Genomic DNA, 20,816 nt, shown 5'->3' with positions numbered 1-20,816 from the left:
TCTCTTGATATAACTGTATATTCTGACTATGGGTCCATCTACTCTTGGAGCTTTACTCAGTTAAAGGTGTCACAGTTACAATTACCGTACAGAGGAAAAAATCCTACATAATCTAAGTAGTCCTCAGTCTTCATGTATTGTCCCATTCTCCTTTGCTTTGCTGATGTTGCTGCTTCACTGCTATTGAAAACAAAAGATTCTCCATGATCTGATGCAATGCCCTCGTTTGGTGTATTTACCTACGTGTGCCACTACTCTGGCAATAGCTTTTAAGGTGAGGAAAAACAAGAAAACTCTCTTTCCACTGTTATGCTATATGTGATTCAGTTATTCCACCCTGAGCTTGAGCTCCCAATGACACTGTACCTTAGTAGACCCATGCACCCTGGCCCCCAACATGCCCACACAGTAGTTTTTTTAAAGAAAATTTCACAGTGCTAGAACTGTCTTATATTTTATCTAGTTTCTGGACAAAAAATGAGCATAGGTCATCCTAGGCTGAAATTTAGTCATCCATTCAAATTTCTTTCTCTATTATGCTATCTTTTCTTGCCAGCTTACAGCAGAATATCCACTTAAACCCAACATAAACGTTTCAATAATGTTGCACCTCAGGAAAAGAAAGGGAGTGATGACTTCAATCTCTTTCATCTCAGGAGACTGTTCACTCTGTAGATTTGCCTGTCTATCCCTAGGGACAATAAGATTCATATACCAAAGAGTGTACAGATAAGTAGATGTATTGGATAAGACTCTTTGGGGTACAGGTAACAGAAACCCAAATTCATTTTACTTAGTTATAAGTGAATTAATTATAGTAATCCTTGATTGTTAATAGGGAAAACACAAATGTGGAGGGCCTCAGATAAAAACTCTGTCTGGAATTGGAACATCATCTTTATCTAATTACTTCTCTTCTCTGTATCTTTCCTTTTTTATCTAGTGCTATTAATGATCATTCTTTTCCCAGCAGCAGAAATCATGGTTGTTGACAACTCCTGAGTTTTATATCCTAAGGTATAAGCTACACCCAAAATTACCTTTTTTATTAGGCACCAGGGAATTACAATCAGCGTCTTGTGGTTCAAGTGTTTAATTATATGTAGGGATATTAACGAATACAGAAGCTCCCATTGCATCTGCATGGATAGAAAGGGCAATTTGCAGAAATTGTGGTACAATTCCCAAAATATAATGTGTCTAGCAGGGAAAACAATAGATATACCCTCCAGCCTGCATTTTCTCAAGCCTAACAGTACACAGTTACGTATTTCCCAGTTAAATTGCCTAAACACCACACAAACGACATTCAAAAGATTTTTCACAAGATTAAAAAATCTGCTCCAATGCACCTTAATATTTTGTTTCTGTAACTGGGAAATAGATACTATTGGGAATTTTTCAAGGATAGTTTCTTTTATATTTAAAACTAAATTATTTCTCACTTGGCCTTCCAATTCACAGGGAACCTTATTTTCTTACAGAAAATAGTATATATGAATTAAAAATACTTCTAAATACACTATCTCCAAGTTTAACACATGAAACAAATCTTATTTTCTCTGTAAGCATTTACTTCAAAGTTTCACTGGAACAATTTCACTCTATTAAGTGAGATTTGCCTGTGTTGACAATACAGCACTCACTGATAAACACAAAGGAAAATGTAGTATGTATGATTTCATTATTTATAAAATTGTCATTTCCTTCTTAGGTAGATTGTCTAAAATATTATAAATTTAATACACAAAATCCAGAATTATAAATAACAAATTTAGAATAATCTCTAGTTTAAAACAACTAGATCTTGATAAATGTGCTTTTTGATACGTATTTTTTTGGCTTGCATACTTTTAAAATAATTTTTTGATACAAATTCTTTTGAAATTTTCCAAACTCCTCTCCAAATAAAATGTGTGAAGTCAGGGTTGCAGCTAAGGGAGAAACCAGGCAGGAATGAGGGGATTACTAAGATGGCAAGCACCTTTCCTGTAATGTAGATGCAGGAGCATGAAACCATAAGCAATAATCAAGTAAGCAGAATACGAAGCTGTCAGTCCTTGGGGTAACAGCCATGTGGGAAAGGTGAACTTGAGATCTTCACCAAGACTCTCAAGAAGGTTAATGTAGCCCCAGGTAAGTACCAGATGGTTCTCAGCAGAGGTGGGAACAAATGCCACCTTGAGGAAAGCAACTCCATTATGCCTGAAGAAAGCTCACGTTTGCATGCTCACAAGCAAAAGTTCTCAAACAAATTAGAAGGTAAATACCATGGATGACAGATATAAACACTCCCAAAGACTTCAGATCTTAGAATTAGGAGATTTAAGATGAAAACAACTATATATGAAAAGTTTAATAAAGGACAGTATCCCATAAATAAGTAAGCAGGAAGAAACTCTAAAGATAATTAGGGAGATTTAAATAAGGGCCAAGTAGAACTTTTTTCATTTTTTTGTTTCTGTTTTGGTTTTTTTAAACAGGGTCTCACTCTGTCACCCAGGCTGTAGTGTAGTGGCGTGATCTCGGCTCACTGCAGCCTCAATCTCCTGTGCTCCCACCTCAGCCTTCCTAGTAGCTGGGAAAATAATAGAACTTTAAGAAATAAAAAATACAATTATCTAAAATAAAACTCAAATAATAGATTAAAAGTACATTTTTAAGGTATGCGTTATTTTTGCCATTTCAAACTGGAATGTGAATAAATTGCATAGAATATGGCACATAGAGACAGGGAGATGGAAAACATAAGGGAAGTAAAGCAATATGGAATTTAAAAAGAAGTGGTCATTTGTCAATTTTGGCTTTTGTTGCCATTGCTTTTGGTGTTTTAGATATGAAGTTCTTGCCCATGCCTATGTCCTGAATTGTATTGCCTAGATTTTCTTCTAGGGTTTTATGGTTTTGGGTCTAACATTTAAGTTGCTAATCTGTCTTGAATTAATTTCCATATAAGGTGTAAGGAAGGGATCCAGTTTCAGCTTTCTACATATGGCTTGCTAGTTTTCCCAGCGCTATTTATTTATTTATTTATTTTTAGAACTATCTTAACAAATGTTATTTTGCTGATATCTTTCTTTTATGTGTGTGCCAAAGTGATGGCCAGTAAATATCCATGTCTAATTAAGTCCAGAAGAGCTCCTTCAATAAGTGTAAAATGAAAGTTATGAGTGATAAGAAAGTGTCATGTCAGTTTAATTGGCAGCATTTTCTCTTTCTTAGTGGTTCATAAAATAGAGCAGTGCTTTGCTGTCGATGGTGTCTTAAATTCGGTGAATATTCAAAGTTAAATCTAATGCTGAACAGCGGCTATGTGCAAGGCGGGTGATGTGTGTGCTGTGTGTGTTCGCTCATCTAATGCTCATGACACCTTGTCAGCTGTGAGGGAGGAGAGGGAACTGGGGAACCCCGGGGATGGGAGTGCAGGGTGCAGTTTAGAAAGTGGGAGGTGGTCAGGGGTGGCCCCGGGAGAGGTTTGAGCCAAGACTGCAGGTGGCAAGGGGGTTATGCCTGAGCCTGCGGGGGAGGGGGGTTCCCAGGTCTCAGCAGGTCTGCTTTTTTTTAATTTTGGAATCCTTTCCCCATTTCTTGTTTTTGTCAGGTTTGTCAAAGATCAGATGGTTGTAGATGTGTGGTATTATTTCTGAGGGCTCTGTTCTGTTCCATTAGTCTATATCTCTGTTTTGGTACCAGTACCATGCTGTTTTGGTTACTGTAGCCTTGTAGTATAGTTTGAATTTAGGTAGCATGATGCCTCCAGCTTCACTCTTTTGGCTTAGGATTGTCTTGGCAATGTGGGCTCCTTTTTTGGTTCCATATGAACTTGAAAGTAGTTTTTTCCAATTCTGTGAAGAAAGTCATTGGTAGCTTAATGGGGATGGTGTTGTATTAAACTAAAGAGCTTCTACACAGCAAAATAAACTACTATCAGAGTGAACAGGCAACCTACAAAATGGGAAATATTTTGCTAATCACTCATCTGACAAAGCGCTAATATCCAGATCTACAAAGACGAACGCCAGACAAATTTACAAGAGAAAAACAAACAACCCCATCAAAAAGTGGGCAAAGGATACGGCACAGACACTTCTTAAAAGAAGAACATTTATGCCAGGCCAACAGACACAGTAATAAATGCCTTTCATCACTCACACATCAGAGAAATGCAAAACAAAACCAAAGAAATACCATCTCACACCAGTTATTTTTAAAATGCAACATAAAAAGTCAGAAACAACAGTCTGCTGCAGAGAGAATGTGAGAAATAGGAAACATTTTACACTGTGGTGGCCCTAAACTAGTCAACCAATTGTGGAAGACAGTGTCGTGCATTCCTCAAGGATCTAAACTAGAGAATACCATTGACCCTAACCATCCTATTACTGCGGCGATACACCCAAAGGATGTTATACAATCATTGCTGCTAAAAGACACCGATGTCACAGTGTATGTTATTGCGGCTACTACTTGACAATAGCCAAAAAACTTGGTAACCAACCAAATGTCCAACAGTGACTAGACTGGGATTAAGAAAATGTGGACATATACACCATGGAAAACTATGCAGCCCCTTAAAAAAGAATGAGTTTCTGTCCTTTGTAGGGACATGGTGCAGCTGGAAACCATCATTCCAGCAAACTATCACAAGAACAGAAACCCAACACCTGCATGTTCTCACTCATAGTGCGGAACTAAACAATGAGAACACTTGGACACAGGTAAGGGGGAACATCACACAGCCAGGGTCTGTTGTGGGTGGCGAGTAGGGGCTAAGCCGATAGCATTAGGAGATGATACCTAATGTAAATTATGAGCTAATGCGCTACAGCAAACACCAAACATGGCACTTGTTATACATAGTAACAAATCCTGTACGCTGCTGCACATGACCCTAGTGACACTTAAAGTATAATAAAAATAAATAAATAAATAAATAAATAAATAAGGTGGTCATATACACATCTATATATCTATTTGGAAATTCAGAAAGACAGGGTGCATACAATGGAGAAGTGCCATCATTTGATTAGAAAGCACCTAAGAACTTTTCAGAAATGTGAAAAGGCATACATCCACTTATTCAGGAAGCACAATATATTGTATTCAGAAAAGTTTAAAATTTGCATCTAGACACACCATAGATAAATGTGAAACACCAAGTGCAAAGAAAAGATCTTGAAAGCAGCAGACAAAATAAAGCAGATGATCCATAAAGTTATGAAAATTGCATCCAGTGCAGTCTTCAGAATGGCAATAAAGAGTGACATGATATCTCCAAAGAAGTGGAAAAAAATCATTTTTATCCTAGCATGTTATAGCAAATGTGGTAGGTGGTCTCCAAAGATGACCCCTAGTGAACTATGCTCTCTCCCAAACAAACCAGAGTGACTCAACTTTAACCTATGGAGTGCTGCTGGAGAAGAAGAATAAAATGTGTCAGGACAAATATATGTGATCAGAGAAATAAATAAAAGCAAAAGAATAATTGAAAATTTCAGAATAGTGGTTAAATTTGGTGGGGATAAGTGACTGTGGGGAGGACAAAGGGGATTGAATGAGGTGGGGCAAGTAAGGAGATGCATAATTTTATCGATAACGATCAGTTTATCATTTGATATTAGCTGTACTAGTTGTCCATTTCATTATATGGTATGACTTACATATATTTTATAAATATTCTCAGGTGTGGATTGCATATTACATTTGAACAACTTAATCTTAAAAGCAATTGCATTATGTCGGAAATGTCTTTTTTCATGGGCAAAAACCATTTTCCTGTCTAACTCTCTAAAATATTGATTGCATAGTAAGGAATAAACTCCTATTTAATAAAGTATTTTCCCCCTTTACTGCCATGAGATATCTTTTTTGGCACATAATTAAATGACTCTCATCTTTTCCCTAGAAATCATTCAGATGTAAAGGAACATAACACAATACAGACCTTTCATTCTTAATTCTTCAGACTATGCTTTGGCCTCAAATAGTTTTTATCTTTTCATTACATGGGGTATGGATTGCTTTTTGTGTTTCTGTTTCCATAGAAAATGTCCAACTGGTTTTCATTCTTTGATGAAAGAATGTTAAATAAACAGTTGAGATGGATTCTCATTTGTTTGTTTTATGTTCCACTAGATGGAAAAAAAATGTACCTAGTATGTCTGAGACTAATAACAACATAGCACACTGTAATGTATCAATTTAACATTGTCAAAAAGTGCAGATGAATTTGCAATACAATTTACATTTCCACAAGTTTACTCGTTAATTTATTTAATTTACCTAGTGTTTTTTAGCAAATACTATGTTGCAATTGTGCTAAGTGATGACATGCAAAAGAGAAAACATATTATTGCTACAGTAGAATGTAGGATGTGTACAAAGGATAGGGCTGGCGCAAAAAAAAAAAAAAAAAAAAGCACTTGATTCCTCCTAGAGAGCTTAGGATATCTGCGCAGAAGAAGAAAAAGTTCAACTGAAACTTAGAGAATAGGCAAGAGTTTATCAGTTAAATGTGGCAGAAGAAAGATTTTCTAGAAGAGAAATTATGTACAAAGGCAAAAAAAAAAGTGTCAATTTCTGGCAACTTGGCCAATTTAACTGATGACAAATAGCCATTTCCCCACTCCACAGGAATTCTGGACAAAATGTCACATAAACACACACACACACACACACAGAAACACACATGTGCACACACACACTTATATGAACTCAAAAGCTGAAAAGAAATCCCCTCTAGATCTGGACTCAAGCATCTAAAAGTAAGAATTATCTTTCTTCCCTAGGGAACTCGAGGAATTGATTCTGTGCGTGCTCCTTCCTCAATCGGCCTCTTCTTCTCAACCCCAAACATGCACATGTGCCAGGGGTTCGAGGTACAGTTTAAGATCTAGTCCCAGATATAAGATACAACCTCCAGCTGCACAGGGAGGGAGCTTGAACTAAGTCTTGAAGCTGGGATCTCAGAAGCGCATCACTGGCCATGAGAGAGGCATAACTCTCTCTGGTTATTTGGTTATTGGTAGCAATAACCAAAACCCTGTTGCTTATTGGCTCAGGAAATTAATTGCTTTGGATTGAGGGAAAAGGGAGAAGAAGAGCTGATATTTATATGTGATCAAAATTAAAATCAATACTTGGAAATGAATGTCTAAGGGTAAGAGCCATAGAACAGAATCAGTATGAAATTCTGCAAGATTACACTATGCTCCTAGATGGATGATATAGTGTTATACATCATGTTAATAGATAGATCATTCTAAAAGAGACAATAAAATAAATATGCTTAAATAATTAAAGGAATAAAGGACGAAATACAGTTGAACCTTGAACAACACAGGTTTGAATTCTGTAGGTCTGCGTGTACACAGATTTTCTTGCTCCTCTGCCACTCCTGAGACAGCAACACCAACCCCTCCTCTTCCTCCTCCTCCTCAGCCTACTCAACATGAAGATAACAAGGATGAAAATCTTTATGATTATCCACTTCCACTTAATGAATAGCAAATATATTTTCTCTTCCTTATGATTTTCTTAATAACGTTTTCTTTTCTCTAGCTTACTTTATTATAAGAAGCAGTATATAGTACATATACCTTACAAAATATGTGTTAATAGACTGTTTATATCATTGGTAAGGTTTTCTCCTGGTCAACCGTAGGCTATAAGCAGTCCAGTTTTGAGGAGTCAAAAGTTATACACACATTTTCAACTGCTTGGTGGTTGGCACCCCTAATTCCCCTGCATTGTTCAAGGATCAACTATATAAAGCACAGTAAAACAATGAAGCAGATTGGAAAAGCACTATGCTTTTAGAAATGTTAATTATAGTGAGTAAAATGAACAATTTAAACAAATGAAAAAAATTAATAATGTGTATAATAAACCTAAGGAAACCACCCAAGCCCATCATATAAAGTATTCAAAATATCAAAGTAAGATTATGAAATATGGACAATAATATGAATTATGTTTAACTCGTTTATATTCATTGTCATAACAGATATTTTACATATATTATCTTGCTTACACTTGCTCTTAAAAGTAGACACATATCACCATGCTGATGTTTTGTTTGTTTACTTTCCGTTATCTCTTTCATATAAATTTTACTTTCGAATTTTCTGCTTTTATGTTATTTATGCTCAATATCAAATTTTAAAAATAAGAATAATACTTGCTTGTTCTTGATATCTTGAATCTTATTAAGTCAGCTTATTAATTTTATCTACTTATCTTGTTAAGAGCATGTGAGTAGTCCATTCTGAGAGCCCTTGTATTTAAAAACAAAACAGAAACAAAATGGCGTCTTTGTAGGATGAAAACCCTCATTTCTCAACCTTGCCCTTTGAGAACTTGAGAACTTTGAAGATTTTGGTCCATTTTTATTTCCTGATATGAATGTTGCAAAGAATAAAACTGACACCAGATTGATTTCATTCCTTTTTTACATAATCTGTTTCTGATTAACGGATGCTTACGGAATTATGTTTTATTTAAACTTACATTTCAGTTTACCATGTTATGTCTAAGTTGGGTCTTTTTTCATAAATATTTTCTAGTAACCAAGGCTTTAATCAACATCAAAAAATCAAATTCACCTAGGCCTTTGATTGTTGCTTTCTTAATGATTGCTTGGCCTCTTCTTCAATGGTACCTATAATTATCAGTTTGTAGCACTTTGAAATGACTCCGTATCATATTTTGGTCCCTTTTCATCTCATCTTGTTATCTTTATGACACATCCCTTTGTCCTTTCATCTTTTCTTCATCTATTCTGACGATTTTCTGCTAGTGTTTCTTGGCAATTATGCTTACTGGCTACAACTACACTTATAAAATAAGTTTCTTTAATATTCTCCCGGTAACTATAATTCTCATTATTCAAATGACTGTGAAACGTCAGGATGATGCTCTCTCTCTCTTCCTTTGTATTTCTACAAGTTTGTTTTTTGTTGTTTTTGATATTCTTTAGAAATCTTGGTATTGATTTGTTTTTCTTCAAACACCATGTAGGATTTTGGGTTTTTTTCTTACCCTTGAATGAATGCTCAGCCACCAATTATTGTTTGGTAGCTATTTGAATCTCTTTCTTGAATCTAGTGATGAGATCCCTTTGCATAATACCTGATTCAATTGTCAGCATCTAGCCATTTTTACTGAGTATAATTTCTCTGGACTAAGGTATGTCTTTCTCCTACCCATGCTGACTAAATTTCCAGTGCTCTGAATAGATTGAAGCTTTCAAAATGCTCCACCCCAGCATGCATTTCTGCTAGGGTTCTTACTGTCTCCATCTTTATCTTTATACTTGTGGGAATTTTGGGGTCCGTAACAGCTAAAATTATTACCTTTTTTTGGATCCGCAATATTTTCTTTCTAGATTAAAGGTATTTCATACTATTTTAATACAGAATTTAAATACAAGATATTTGACTGCAAGTTTTAATCATCTAAGCTTCTTTGTTTGACATTAAGCCAGTTCACAATATTAGAAACTTACTCACCGGCTGAAATATGAAGATGTAATCCTATTTATTGTGGCACTTGCTCTTCTTTTATGATCTATCTCAGAACCAAGATTGTCTTTATCAAGGTATGGAGAAAAAGGTAAAAATACAGTCACTGGCTTCTGAAAAGGATAAGTTGATGGATGCTGAATGTGAATCACAGGGCTTGTGGATTGGACTGAGTAGAAAGTATCTTGCTGTGCTTTTAAATGTGCCATCAGAGCTGGGTCAACTGGTTGAATCTAAACAAAAAATATTTTTTTTTCTTACTTTTTAATAGAAAAGATGCAAACTGTTGCTACATTTCTAATCCAGTTTTTTGAAAATTCTATGGAGCATAGTTTTATACATTTCTCTATACATTGTTAGCTGTAATCAACAATGCATTTTATAAAATATTTCTAATGTATAAAAGAACACAGTATTTGGGCCCTTTTTACAAAGTCTTTCTGAAATATGGGTTCCCAGTCTTATGTTATAAATAACCAAGAAACAGACTTAATTGCAGGCAACAAAATGACCTAGAAAACAAAATAGATGTTTTATAATGATTTCTAATTAGGACTATTATTAGATCAAGTGATCTTTAGAAACTAGAAAAACATGACTTGTTTCTTTTCACATAAGAATAGTTAAAAATAAAAAATAGCTAAGATGATTCCAACATTTCAAAGTTCATGGAAAATATCTATAAATAAGTTATTTATTNACACACACACACACACACACAGAAACACACATGTGCACACACACACTTATATGAACTCAAAAGCTGAAAAAGAAATCCCCTCTAGATCTGGACTCAAGCATCTAAAAAGTAAGAATTATCTTTCTTCCCTAGGGAACTCGAGGAATTGATTCTGTGCGTGCTCCTTCCTCAATCGGCCTCTTCTTCTCAACCCCAAACATGCACATGTGCCAGGGGTTCGAGGTACAGTTTAAGATCTAGTCCCAGATATAAGATACAACCTCCAGCTGCACAGGGAGGGAGCTTGAACTAAGTCTTGAAGCTGGGATCTCAGAAGCGCATCACTGGCCATGAGAGAGGCATAACTCTCTCTGGTTATTTGGTTATTGGTAGCAATAACCAAAACCCTGTTGCTTATTGGCTCAGGAAATTAATTGCTTTGGATTGAGGGAAAAGGGAGAAGAAGAGCTGATATTTATATGTGATCAAAAATTAAAATCAATACTTGGAAATGAATGTCTAAGGGTAAGAGCCATAGAACAGAATCAGTATGAAATTCTGCAAGATTACACTATGCTCCTAGATGGATGATATAGTGTTATACATCATGTTAATAGATAGATCATTCTAAAAGAGACAATAAAATAAATATGCTTAAATAATTAAAGGAATAAAGGACGAAATACAGTTGAACCTTGAACAACACAGGTTTGAATTCTGTAGGTCTGCGTGTACACAGATTTTCTTGCTCCTCTGCCACTCCTGAGACAGCAACACCAACCCCTCCTCTTCCTCCTCCTCCTCAGCCTACTCAACATGAAGATAACAAGGATGAAAATCTTTATGATTATCCACTTCCACTTAATGAATAGCAAATATATTTTCTCTTCCTTATGATTTTCTTAATAACGTTTTCTTTTCTCTAGCTTACTTTATTATAAGAAGCAGTATATAGTACATATACCTTACAAAATATGTGTTAATAGACTGTTTATATCATTGGTAAGGTTTTTCTCCTGGTCAACCGTAGGCTATAAGCAGTCCAGTTTTTGAGGAGTCAAAAGTTATACACACATTTTCAACTGCTTGGTGGTTGGCACCCCTAATTCCCCTGCATTGTTCAAGGATCAACTATATAAAGCACAGTAAAACAATGAAGCAGATTGGAAAAAGCACTATGCTTTTAGAAATGTTAATTATAGTGAGTAAAATGAACAATTTAAACAAATGAAAAAAATTAATAATGTGTATAATAAACCTAAGGAAACCACCCAAGCCCATCATATAAAGTATTCAAAAATATCAAAGTAAGATTATGAAATATGGACAATAATATGAATTATGTTTAACTCGTTTATATTCATTGTCATAACAGATATTTTACATATATTATCTTGCTTACACTTGCTCTTAAAAGTAGACACATATCACCATGCTGATGTTTTGTTTGTTTACTTTCCGTTATCTCTTTCATATAAATTTTTACTTTCGAATTTTTCTGCTTTTATGTTATTTATGCTCAATATCAAATTTTAAAAATAAGAATAATACTTGCTTGTTCTTGATATCTTGAATCTTATTAAGTCAGCTTATTAATTTTATCTACTTATCTTGTTAAGAGCATGTGAGTAGTCCATTCTGAGAGCCCTTGTATTTAAAAACAAAACAGAAACAAAATGGCGTCTTTGTAGGATGAAAACCCTCATTTCTCAACCTTGCCCTTTGAGAACTTGAGAACTTTGAAGATTTTGGTCCATTTTTATTTCTGATATGAATGTTGCAAAGAATAAAACTGACACCAGATTGATTTCATTCCTTTTTTACATAATCTGTTTCTGATTAACGGATGCTTACGGAATTATGTTTTATTTAAACTTACATTTCAGTTTACCATGTTATGTCTAAGTTGGGTCTTTTTTCATAAATATTTTCTAGTAACCAAGGCTTTAATCAACATCAAAAAATCAAATTCACCTAGGCCTTTGATTGTTGCTTTCTTAATGATTGCTTGGCCTCTTCTTCAATGGTACCTATAATTATCAGTTTGTAGCACTTTGAAATGACTCCGTATCATATTTTGGTCCCTTTTCATCTCATCTTGTTATCTTTATGACACATCCCTTTGTCCTTTCATCTTTTCTTCATCTATTCTGACGATTTTCTGCTAGTGTTTCTTGGCAATTATGCTTACTGGCTACAACTACACTTATAAAATAAGTTTCTTTAATATTCTCCCGGTAACTATAATTCTCATTATTCAAATGACTGTGAAACGTCAGGATGATGCTCTCTCTCTCTTCCTTTGTATTTCTACAAGTTTGTTTTTTGTTGTTTTGATATTCTTTAGAAATCTTGGTATTGATTTGTTTTCTTCAAACACCATGTAGGATTTTGGGTTTTTTTCTTACCCTTGAATGAATGCTCAGCCACCAATTATTGTTTGGTAGCTATTTGAATCTCTTTCTTGAATCTAGTGATGAGATCCCTTTGCATAATACCTGATTCAATTGTCAGCATCTAGCCATTTTACTGAGTATAATTTCTCTGGACTAAGGTATGTCTTTCTCCTACCCATGCTGACTAAATTTCCAGTGCTCTGAATAGATTGAAGCTTTCAAAATGCTCCACCCCAGCATGCATTTCTGCTAGGGTTCTTACTGTCTCCATCTTTATCTTTATACTTGTGGGAATTTTGGGGTCCGTAACAGCTAAAATTATTACCTTTTTTTGGATCCGCAATATTTTCTTTCTAGATTAAAGGTATTTCATACTATTTTAATACAGAATTTAAATACAAGATATTTGACTGCAAGTTTTAATCATCTAAGCTTCTTTGTTTGACATTAAGCCAGTTCACAATATTAGAAACTTACTCACCGGCTGAAATATGAAGATGTAATCCTATTTATTGTGGCACTTGCTCTTCTTTTATGATCTATCTCAGAACCAAGATTGTCTTTATCAAGGTATGGAGAAAAGGTAAAATACAGTCACTGGCTTCTGAAAAGGATAAGTTGATGGATGCTGAATGTGAATCACAGGGCTTGTGGATTGGACTGAGTAGAAAGTATCTTGCTGTGCTTTTAAATGTGCCATCAGAGCTGGGTCAACTGGTTGAATCTAAACAAAAAATATTTTTTTTTCTTACTTTTAATAGAAAAGATGCAAACTGTTGCTACATTTCTAATCCAGTTTTTTGAAAATTCTATGGAGCATAGTTTTATACATTTCTCTATACATTGTTAGCTGTAATCAACAATGCATTTTATAAAATATTTCTAATGTATAAAAGAACACAGTATTTGGGCCCTTTTACAAAGTCTTTCTGAAATATGGGTTCCCAGTCTTATGTTATAAATAACCAAGAAACAGACTTAATTGCAGGCAACAAAATGACCTAGAAAACAAAATAGATGTTTTATAATGATTTCTAATTAGGACTATTATTAGATCAAGTGATCTTTAGAAACTAGAAAACATGACTTGTTTCTTTTCACATAAGAATAGTTAAAAATAAAAAATAGCTAAGATGATTCCAACATTTCAAAGTTCATGGAAAATATCTATAAATAAGTTATTTATTATATGTTTTCTTCCCAATCGTTCTTCTTCACTTACCACTTACATTAACAACTGGGAGAAATAGAGAGGAGAGCATGGGAGGGGAATGAGGGTAGACGGACAGGGAATATTATTTGAGGAAATAAGTCTTGAAAAATATACATTTACATGCCCTTTGCAAATGGTGTTTGCATATATTAAATCCTTACTCCCAGAAAATGGCTGTTTCATAATTAAACAGAACCAAATATTTATTATCATAAATATTGTAATTGATTGTCCTCTTTTTTGCCACCCTCTCTGATCAAAATCTTTGAATTATATGAATGTTCCAAAGTCTGTCATCAATTCTTTCATAGTCATGCAACATAAATTTTCCCTATAAATGTCATAAACAAAACAACACAACACAAAAGACTAACTGCGAAAATCTTTGGAATAAAGAGAAGATTTATTTTTAATGATATTTAATATGCTCAAAATCATTGCATTATTGCTGATAGCACTATGTATTAGGCCATTACAACTACATAAAATAATCCATTTATTGTTATATTAAATATTGATACCTTCTTTGTTGTTTAGAACCATGCTTGATGACCCACAAAATCTATGAGCAGGAACTCACCTATTTTTAATATGTTTACCTTTAACTGCACAAGTACTGGAGAGGTAAAAACTCCTGGAGGGTAACTTAAGGATATTCGGGAATCCATGCTTGACTTAAGAGTGAGGCCTTTCTTTGTTACTGTGAACGACTCTTTCTTTAAACAAGACACAACAGAAAAGATACCCAATTTGTAAACTTTTACTGAAGCACAGGTCCCCTGTATGGAATAAAGAACATTAAAAAAAGCTATAGCACCGATTTGAAAAATATTTGCTATATAGACTCTATGGATTGTCAAAAAAATCTATACACTCTTTATTTAATCACCTACAATTTAAAATGATTCCAGGAACCTAAAATGGATGGTCATTTTATGAGATTAAGTAGAAATCGATAAGAGTTTCTCAAATTTAGACTACAAAATCAAAACAAAATAAACATATTTCTTAAATTTAAATTAAATCTTCCCCCAAAATTGTGCGAATAATGGGCAATTATTTTCAGTGTTTTCACAAATATTATTGTTCCTAGAATTCTAGCCTCCATTAGTGAGAATTGATTTTAAATATTGACCTTTATCCAAAACATTCAACACTGTTTTAGAGAATCCTAAGGACTGGCATTCCATTACTTGTATACTTTGCTTAAACACTATAACACCTGTGCTGTCAGCAAATTCTTTCTTCTAATAGCTCACAGTATCTTAGGTTCCCCAAATAAAGTCTTTTTCTCTATGTCTCTCCTCTGTGCAGTGGGAGCAAATGACTAAGATATTTGTGTTTCTTTTTATATAACGACATTCAAATTTATAATACATATATACAGACACATACTCAAGGTTTTTTATTGCACAAAAGGGAACTGCGTACATAAATGAAAACAAAATGATCTTTTCCTATAATCACCAAAGCTTAAAAGAAGGAGGCAGAGTTACAAGTAATTTGGTCTATTCATACTTCCCCAAACAGCAGCCAGGCTCTGCCCCAGCATGAGTGGATAATCATGCTCACATACACAAAAAAACATTTCAGGGACAGTCACAATGGAAAATAGTCTACCATTTGAAAGCTGACTAAGGAAGAGATTTCACAATATCGCTGAATGAATCTGTCGCTGGGAAAATTCAGGGCATGGTTAATATTATTAATTGGCCAGAGGGAAAATTGTGAGAAGTGAAAAAGAAGGATCTTCTAGAAACCAATGGTGGTTGCTGTGCACTTTGATCATATTTGATAGATTCTGAAAAGCCAAAAGGGTTTTTAAATAATTAGAATTTGAAAATGTCGTCCGATCCACATAAAAATTTGGAAGTAATCCAGAGTTTAAATTTTTTTCTTACTATAAAGAGAAAAATTCATGCCTGTATTTGTTATGATAGACAATGATTCCCTCTCTCTCTCTCCTTCTCTCTCTCTCTTTTGTTTTAATTATCCATTTACTAAACATTTTCCAAACCCATTTTATGACAAGTGGGCTCTGAGCAGTTTTCGCTTTTATTGTGATAGTTACACAGACTGGCCAAAATTTAAGAGCTCCAATCAAGGGCAATGCTGACTAGACTATCATACCTAGAAACTTCTGATACTAAATATAAAATGTATTAGTTGCAAGAATTGGAGTAAGTAAATGGAATAGGCTTAGCTTCCATATTCAACTATAAAACCTTATTTGAAACCCAGAGAAAATCAAAATCACAAAATAAATATATATAAATGAAATAATTCCATGTATCATACTCTGGATTTTTTTTTTACATTTATTCCCTGCGCGTCCTCATCAAAATGACAACTTACATAAACACTTGAAAAAGATAATATCTTTAATTGTTTAAAAAGAACGTTAAGTGACCCAAAGAAAACTTTAAATATTAGTATCCATAAACTCCATACTACGTTTATTTATTTTTATTTTTTTTTATTTTTTTGAGACGGAGTTTCACTCTTATTGCCCAGGTTGGAGTGCACGGGTACAATCTCGGCTCACCGCACCCTCCACTTCCCAGGTTCAAGTGATTCTCCTGCCTCAGCCTCCCGAGTAGCTGGGATTACAGACATGCACCACCAGGCCCAACTAATTTTTTTATTTTTAGTAGAGACTGGATTTCTCCATGTTGGTCAGGCTGGTCTCGAACTCCCGACCTCAGGTGATTAGCCTACCTTGGCCTCCCAAAGTGCTGGGATTACAGGTGTGAGCCACCGAGCCCGGCCTCCACACTAAATTTAGTAGTTATTATATTCTCTCTTCACAGCATATGAATTTGTGATCATACAGAGCCTCAGAGTTATTATAATTAAAATCTGACATGAAAATGATAATTTATTAACAACTAACATGTGTTTATAGGCTTCCTGCTCTCTTCATAAGTGTATTATCTATTTAATTCTTACAACCATACCAGGTAGACACTATCATCATGTTCATCTCTCAGATGAAGTCACTGAGTCACAGCAAGATTACATCATTTTCCCAAGTTCACACAGTAAGAAAGTGTAGAAACCATATGTCAAACCTAGCCAATCTTCTTCCACAGCCCACATCTTAACTACCACATATACTTTCTTCTATGTATAGACCAAATTTCATTTCTGGACTTATTAATAATCTCAAGGCATACATACACATACACAAATTTTTAAATTTTTTGTACATTTTCCCAACCCATGAATAATAAAAATTAAAGCTACTATCATCTGGGGATTCTAACATCCTTAAATTTAGACAAGGGTCCATCATATTAGAAATGTTGGTCTGAAGTTAGTCAAAAGCACAAAAGTAATTAAGCCATGATTTTGATTTTGTTTCCTAGGTGAAAATAATAACATTTGGTAGGTGTTCAACTCAAGCTCTCCATTCCTAACTTTGGCTAATCATTTCCATCCTTTGATCTTTATTGATGGCAATAAATTGTGAATGCACTGGCACAAATCCAAAAATCCTTCCATTTATTACTAGTGGAGCAATTATATCTACACTACAATCTATTAGTCTGAGTAATATTTAGAAGAGGAGCCAAACGGCAAATGTAGATATAGCCAAGAACTTACTAACCTTATAACCTCCCTTCATTCCTTCCAGTGAATTTGGGTTTAAGTAACTTGATTGAAGGTTTGTGTCACACACTTTCACCATGATATCTCTGTAATTTCCTCTGTAACGTGCAGTAAATGGAATTGCAATGCCTATTGGAAATGGAATTCTCTTTTCCTTATCTGAGCATTCAATAGTTACGACGTTGCTAACTAACTCTTCATTATCACCCACTATTAAAGAACTCATGTTATTTATTATCCGGCATTCCAGTTGTTGTAGAACATATGATGGTGCTGTAATATAACAAGACACTTGGGGGTCAGTATCATCACTCAGCACATCAAGATACCTGAAGGGGAAAAAAGAATGTCATTTTTCCAATTATTTGATTTATGTACTTTACAGCTAAATGCAGAAAAGCACAGACTCTAGATCTACATTGTCTTGGTGTGAATTCCAGTTCTGATCAAACCTGTGACCTTGGGCAAGATCCTCAGCCTCTCTGTGCCTCAGTTTCCTCAATGGTAAAATGGTGATAACATAATAACTGTCTCATGGGAGCATGAATTGAATTAAATGAACCATTACATGGGAAGTAATTAGAGCTATATCTGGTACACCATACGTGTTATACATATCAGCTATAATTAGTTTTGCCACCATTGTTATTTAAGCAATTGATTCATTCCACAATATAAAGCTGAAGATTGCTGAAGTTTCTTGATAAAATCAGTACTAATACTTGAATAATTTCCTCAATTGTGAGGAGAGGGAGTAAACATATATGAAGTATTGTAATTGTCTAAACACACTAGATCAAATGATGATGGTGATTATATATTTTTAGAAAAGCTGAGAAAGATACAAAAAAACTGTAAATTTATCATTAATCATAGTAATTAGGCAAAGATTACTTACAATCTCCCAAAAAATCAATCCAAAATTTTATTTTGATCATTCATTTTACTCTTTTTTAACCATCAAATTTGTTGAGGATTTTAGAGTCATAGATTTGAATTCAGATTTGAGATCAGTCACTATTTACTTGACTTTACAAATTAATAATTTTTATTAAAATAGCTAATATTTTTCTGCTTTCTATTAAGTAGTTTTTAGGCTACACACTATTCTCACAACTATTGTATCAGGCAGGTGCTACTAACATAACTATTTTACAGATAAAAACACTGAGGCTTAGAAAATTTAACTTTCTTTCAAAGATCCCACAGATGGTAAATTTTAGGATGGATAATTGGCTCCATCTAGCTTTAATGTAAAAGTCCAAACTCTTGAATATAATATCATAATTCCTTAAATCATTCAAAAATGCTGGTTACTTTATTCATTGCAAATTGAAACTAACATCTATTTCATAATAGTGTGAAGACTGAATGCAATGAAACATTTAAACTTACAATAATGTGTTGGCCTAAGATGTGTGCTCAATAAATGCTGGTTTTCTACATTAAAATGACCAATTTGAGTTCCTCTTTTTTTGCAACTCATTTTTACCAGTGAAATGATTGAAATATTGGCAATGTTGAAGAGAAATAAGATGATCTATATTTAATAAAGCATTAATGTCCAGCTCTACAATAATCAGATTTTAGACATTTTTCAATTACTGGTAAATAGAATTTTAAAGTGCAATTTAACATAGAAATCCAAAAAATATGTAGAAATTGCAGAGAGGGTCATTGATTTATGTTTACCATCCTAAACTCATAGCTAGAAGGAATAGAAAATGACTCAGCACATTGTTCTGCTTGAGTATTCTTTGGTGATGGTGATAAAAGTAATTCAGAAAACGAGAAACATTGTTTAATAGAGGATACAGTGACCCAGCATTGTATAACTTTAGGAATGACTCTCCTCTGTGTCTTGGAAACCATATTAATACACTTTTCTTCCAGGAGTTATGTTTCTCAACTGACAGATGAAGTAGAACAAGTAGACTTTTAAACAGTTCCATTCTCTCTAGCCCTAGTCAAATAGATCTAGACTACACACTAAACTACAGTTACACGGTAGTTACCAAACAGCATGGCACTGGTATACAAATAGGCACATAGACCAATGGAACAGAATAGAGAACCCAGAAATAAAGTCAAATACTTACAGCCAACTGATCTTCAACAAAGCAAACAAAAAACATAAATTGGGGAAAGGACACCCTATTCAACAAATGGTGCTGGGATAATTGGCAAGTCACATACAGAAGAATGAAACTGCATCCTCATTTCCCACCTTACACAAAAATCAAGTCAAGATGTATCAAGGACTTAAATCGGACCTAAAAGCATAAAAATTTCTAGAAGATAACATCAGAGGCCCAGCACTGTGGCTCACACCTGTAATCTCAGCACTTTGGGAGGCCGAGGCTTAAGGATCACCTAAGGTCAGGAATTCAAGACCAGATTGACCAATATGGTGAAATTCCATCTCTACTAACGATACAAAAATTAGCTGGCGTGCTGGCAAGCACCTGTAGTCCCAGCTACCCAGGAGGCTGAAACAGGAGAATTGCTCGAACCCGGGAGGTGGAGGTTGCAGTGAGCTGAGATCGTGCCACTGCAATCCAGCCTACGGGAAAGAGCAAGACTCCATCTCAAAACAAAATAAAATAAAAAAGATAACATCAGAAAAACTTTTCTAGACATTGGCTTAAGCAAAGACTTCATGACCCAGAACCCAAAAGCAAATGCAACAAAAACAAAAATATATAGGCCTTAACTAAACTAAAAAGCTTCTACACAGCAAAATAAACAATCAGCAGAGTAAACAGACAACCCACAGAGTGGGAGAAAATCTTCTCAATCTACATATCCGACAAACGACTAATATCCAGAATCTGCAAGGAATTCAAACAAATTCACAAGTAAAAACAAACAATCCCACCAAAAAGTGAACTAAGGACACGTATAAACAATCATCAAAAGAAAATATACAAATGGTCAACAAACATATGAAAAAATGCTCAACATCACTAATTTTCAGGGAAATGCAAACCAAAATCACCGTGCAATAACACCTTACTCATGCAAGAATGGCCACAATAAAAAAACAAACAAAAAAGATGTTGGTGTGGATGTGGTGAAAAGGGAACACCACTTTACATTCCCACCCTCAGTGTAAAAGCGTTCCCTTTTCACCGCATCCACACCAACATGTTTTTTGTTTGTTTGTTTGTTTTTTGATGTGAATGAGAAAATAAAATGTTTGTTTTTCCATTCCTGAGTAACTTCAGTTAGAGTAATGTTCTCCAATTCCACCCAGGTTGCTGTGAATGCCATTATTTCATTCTTCTTTATGGCTGAATAGTATTCCATGGCATACATATATGTGTGTGTGTGTGTATATATAATATCTAATATATTATATACATTCCATATATAATATTTATATAATATATAAT

The 20,816-nt window shown here is 34.4% G+C and overlaps 1 protein-coding gene across 1 annotated transcript in view; it reads right to left on the bottom strand.

The window, feature by feature from the left end:
- DTHD1 (death domain containing 1) overlaps positions 1–20,816 on the bottom strand; it is a 68,193-nt gene that overhangs the window by 43,297 nt on the left and 4,080 nt on the right. The window contains exons 2-4 of the mRNA XM_017891120.1: positions 17,420–17,750; positions 14,409–14,588; positions 9,510–9,754 (exon numbers count right to left, since the gene is read on the bottom strand). Of these exons, the coding sequence (XP_017746609.1) occupies positions 9,510–9,754; positions 14,409–14,588; positions 17,420–17,750 (756 nt within the window). The remainder of the gene's footprint in view (positions 1–9,509; positions 9,755–14,408; positions 14,589–17,419; positions 17,751–20,816) is intronic.

Source organism: Rhinopithecus bieti, unplaced genomic scaffold, assembly GCF_001698545.2.
Source record: "Rhinopithecus bieti isolate Rb0 unplaced genomic scaffold, ASM169854v2 scaffold_19939, whole genome shotgun sequence".
Classification (NCBI taxonomy): domain Eukaryota; kingdom Metazoa; phylum Chordata; class Mammalia; order Primates; family Cercopithecidae; genus Rhinopithecus; species Rhinopithecus bieti.
Note: the sequence above shows the minus strand (reverse complement) of the source record. Positions and strands in the feature narration are given on the sequence as shown.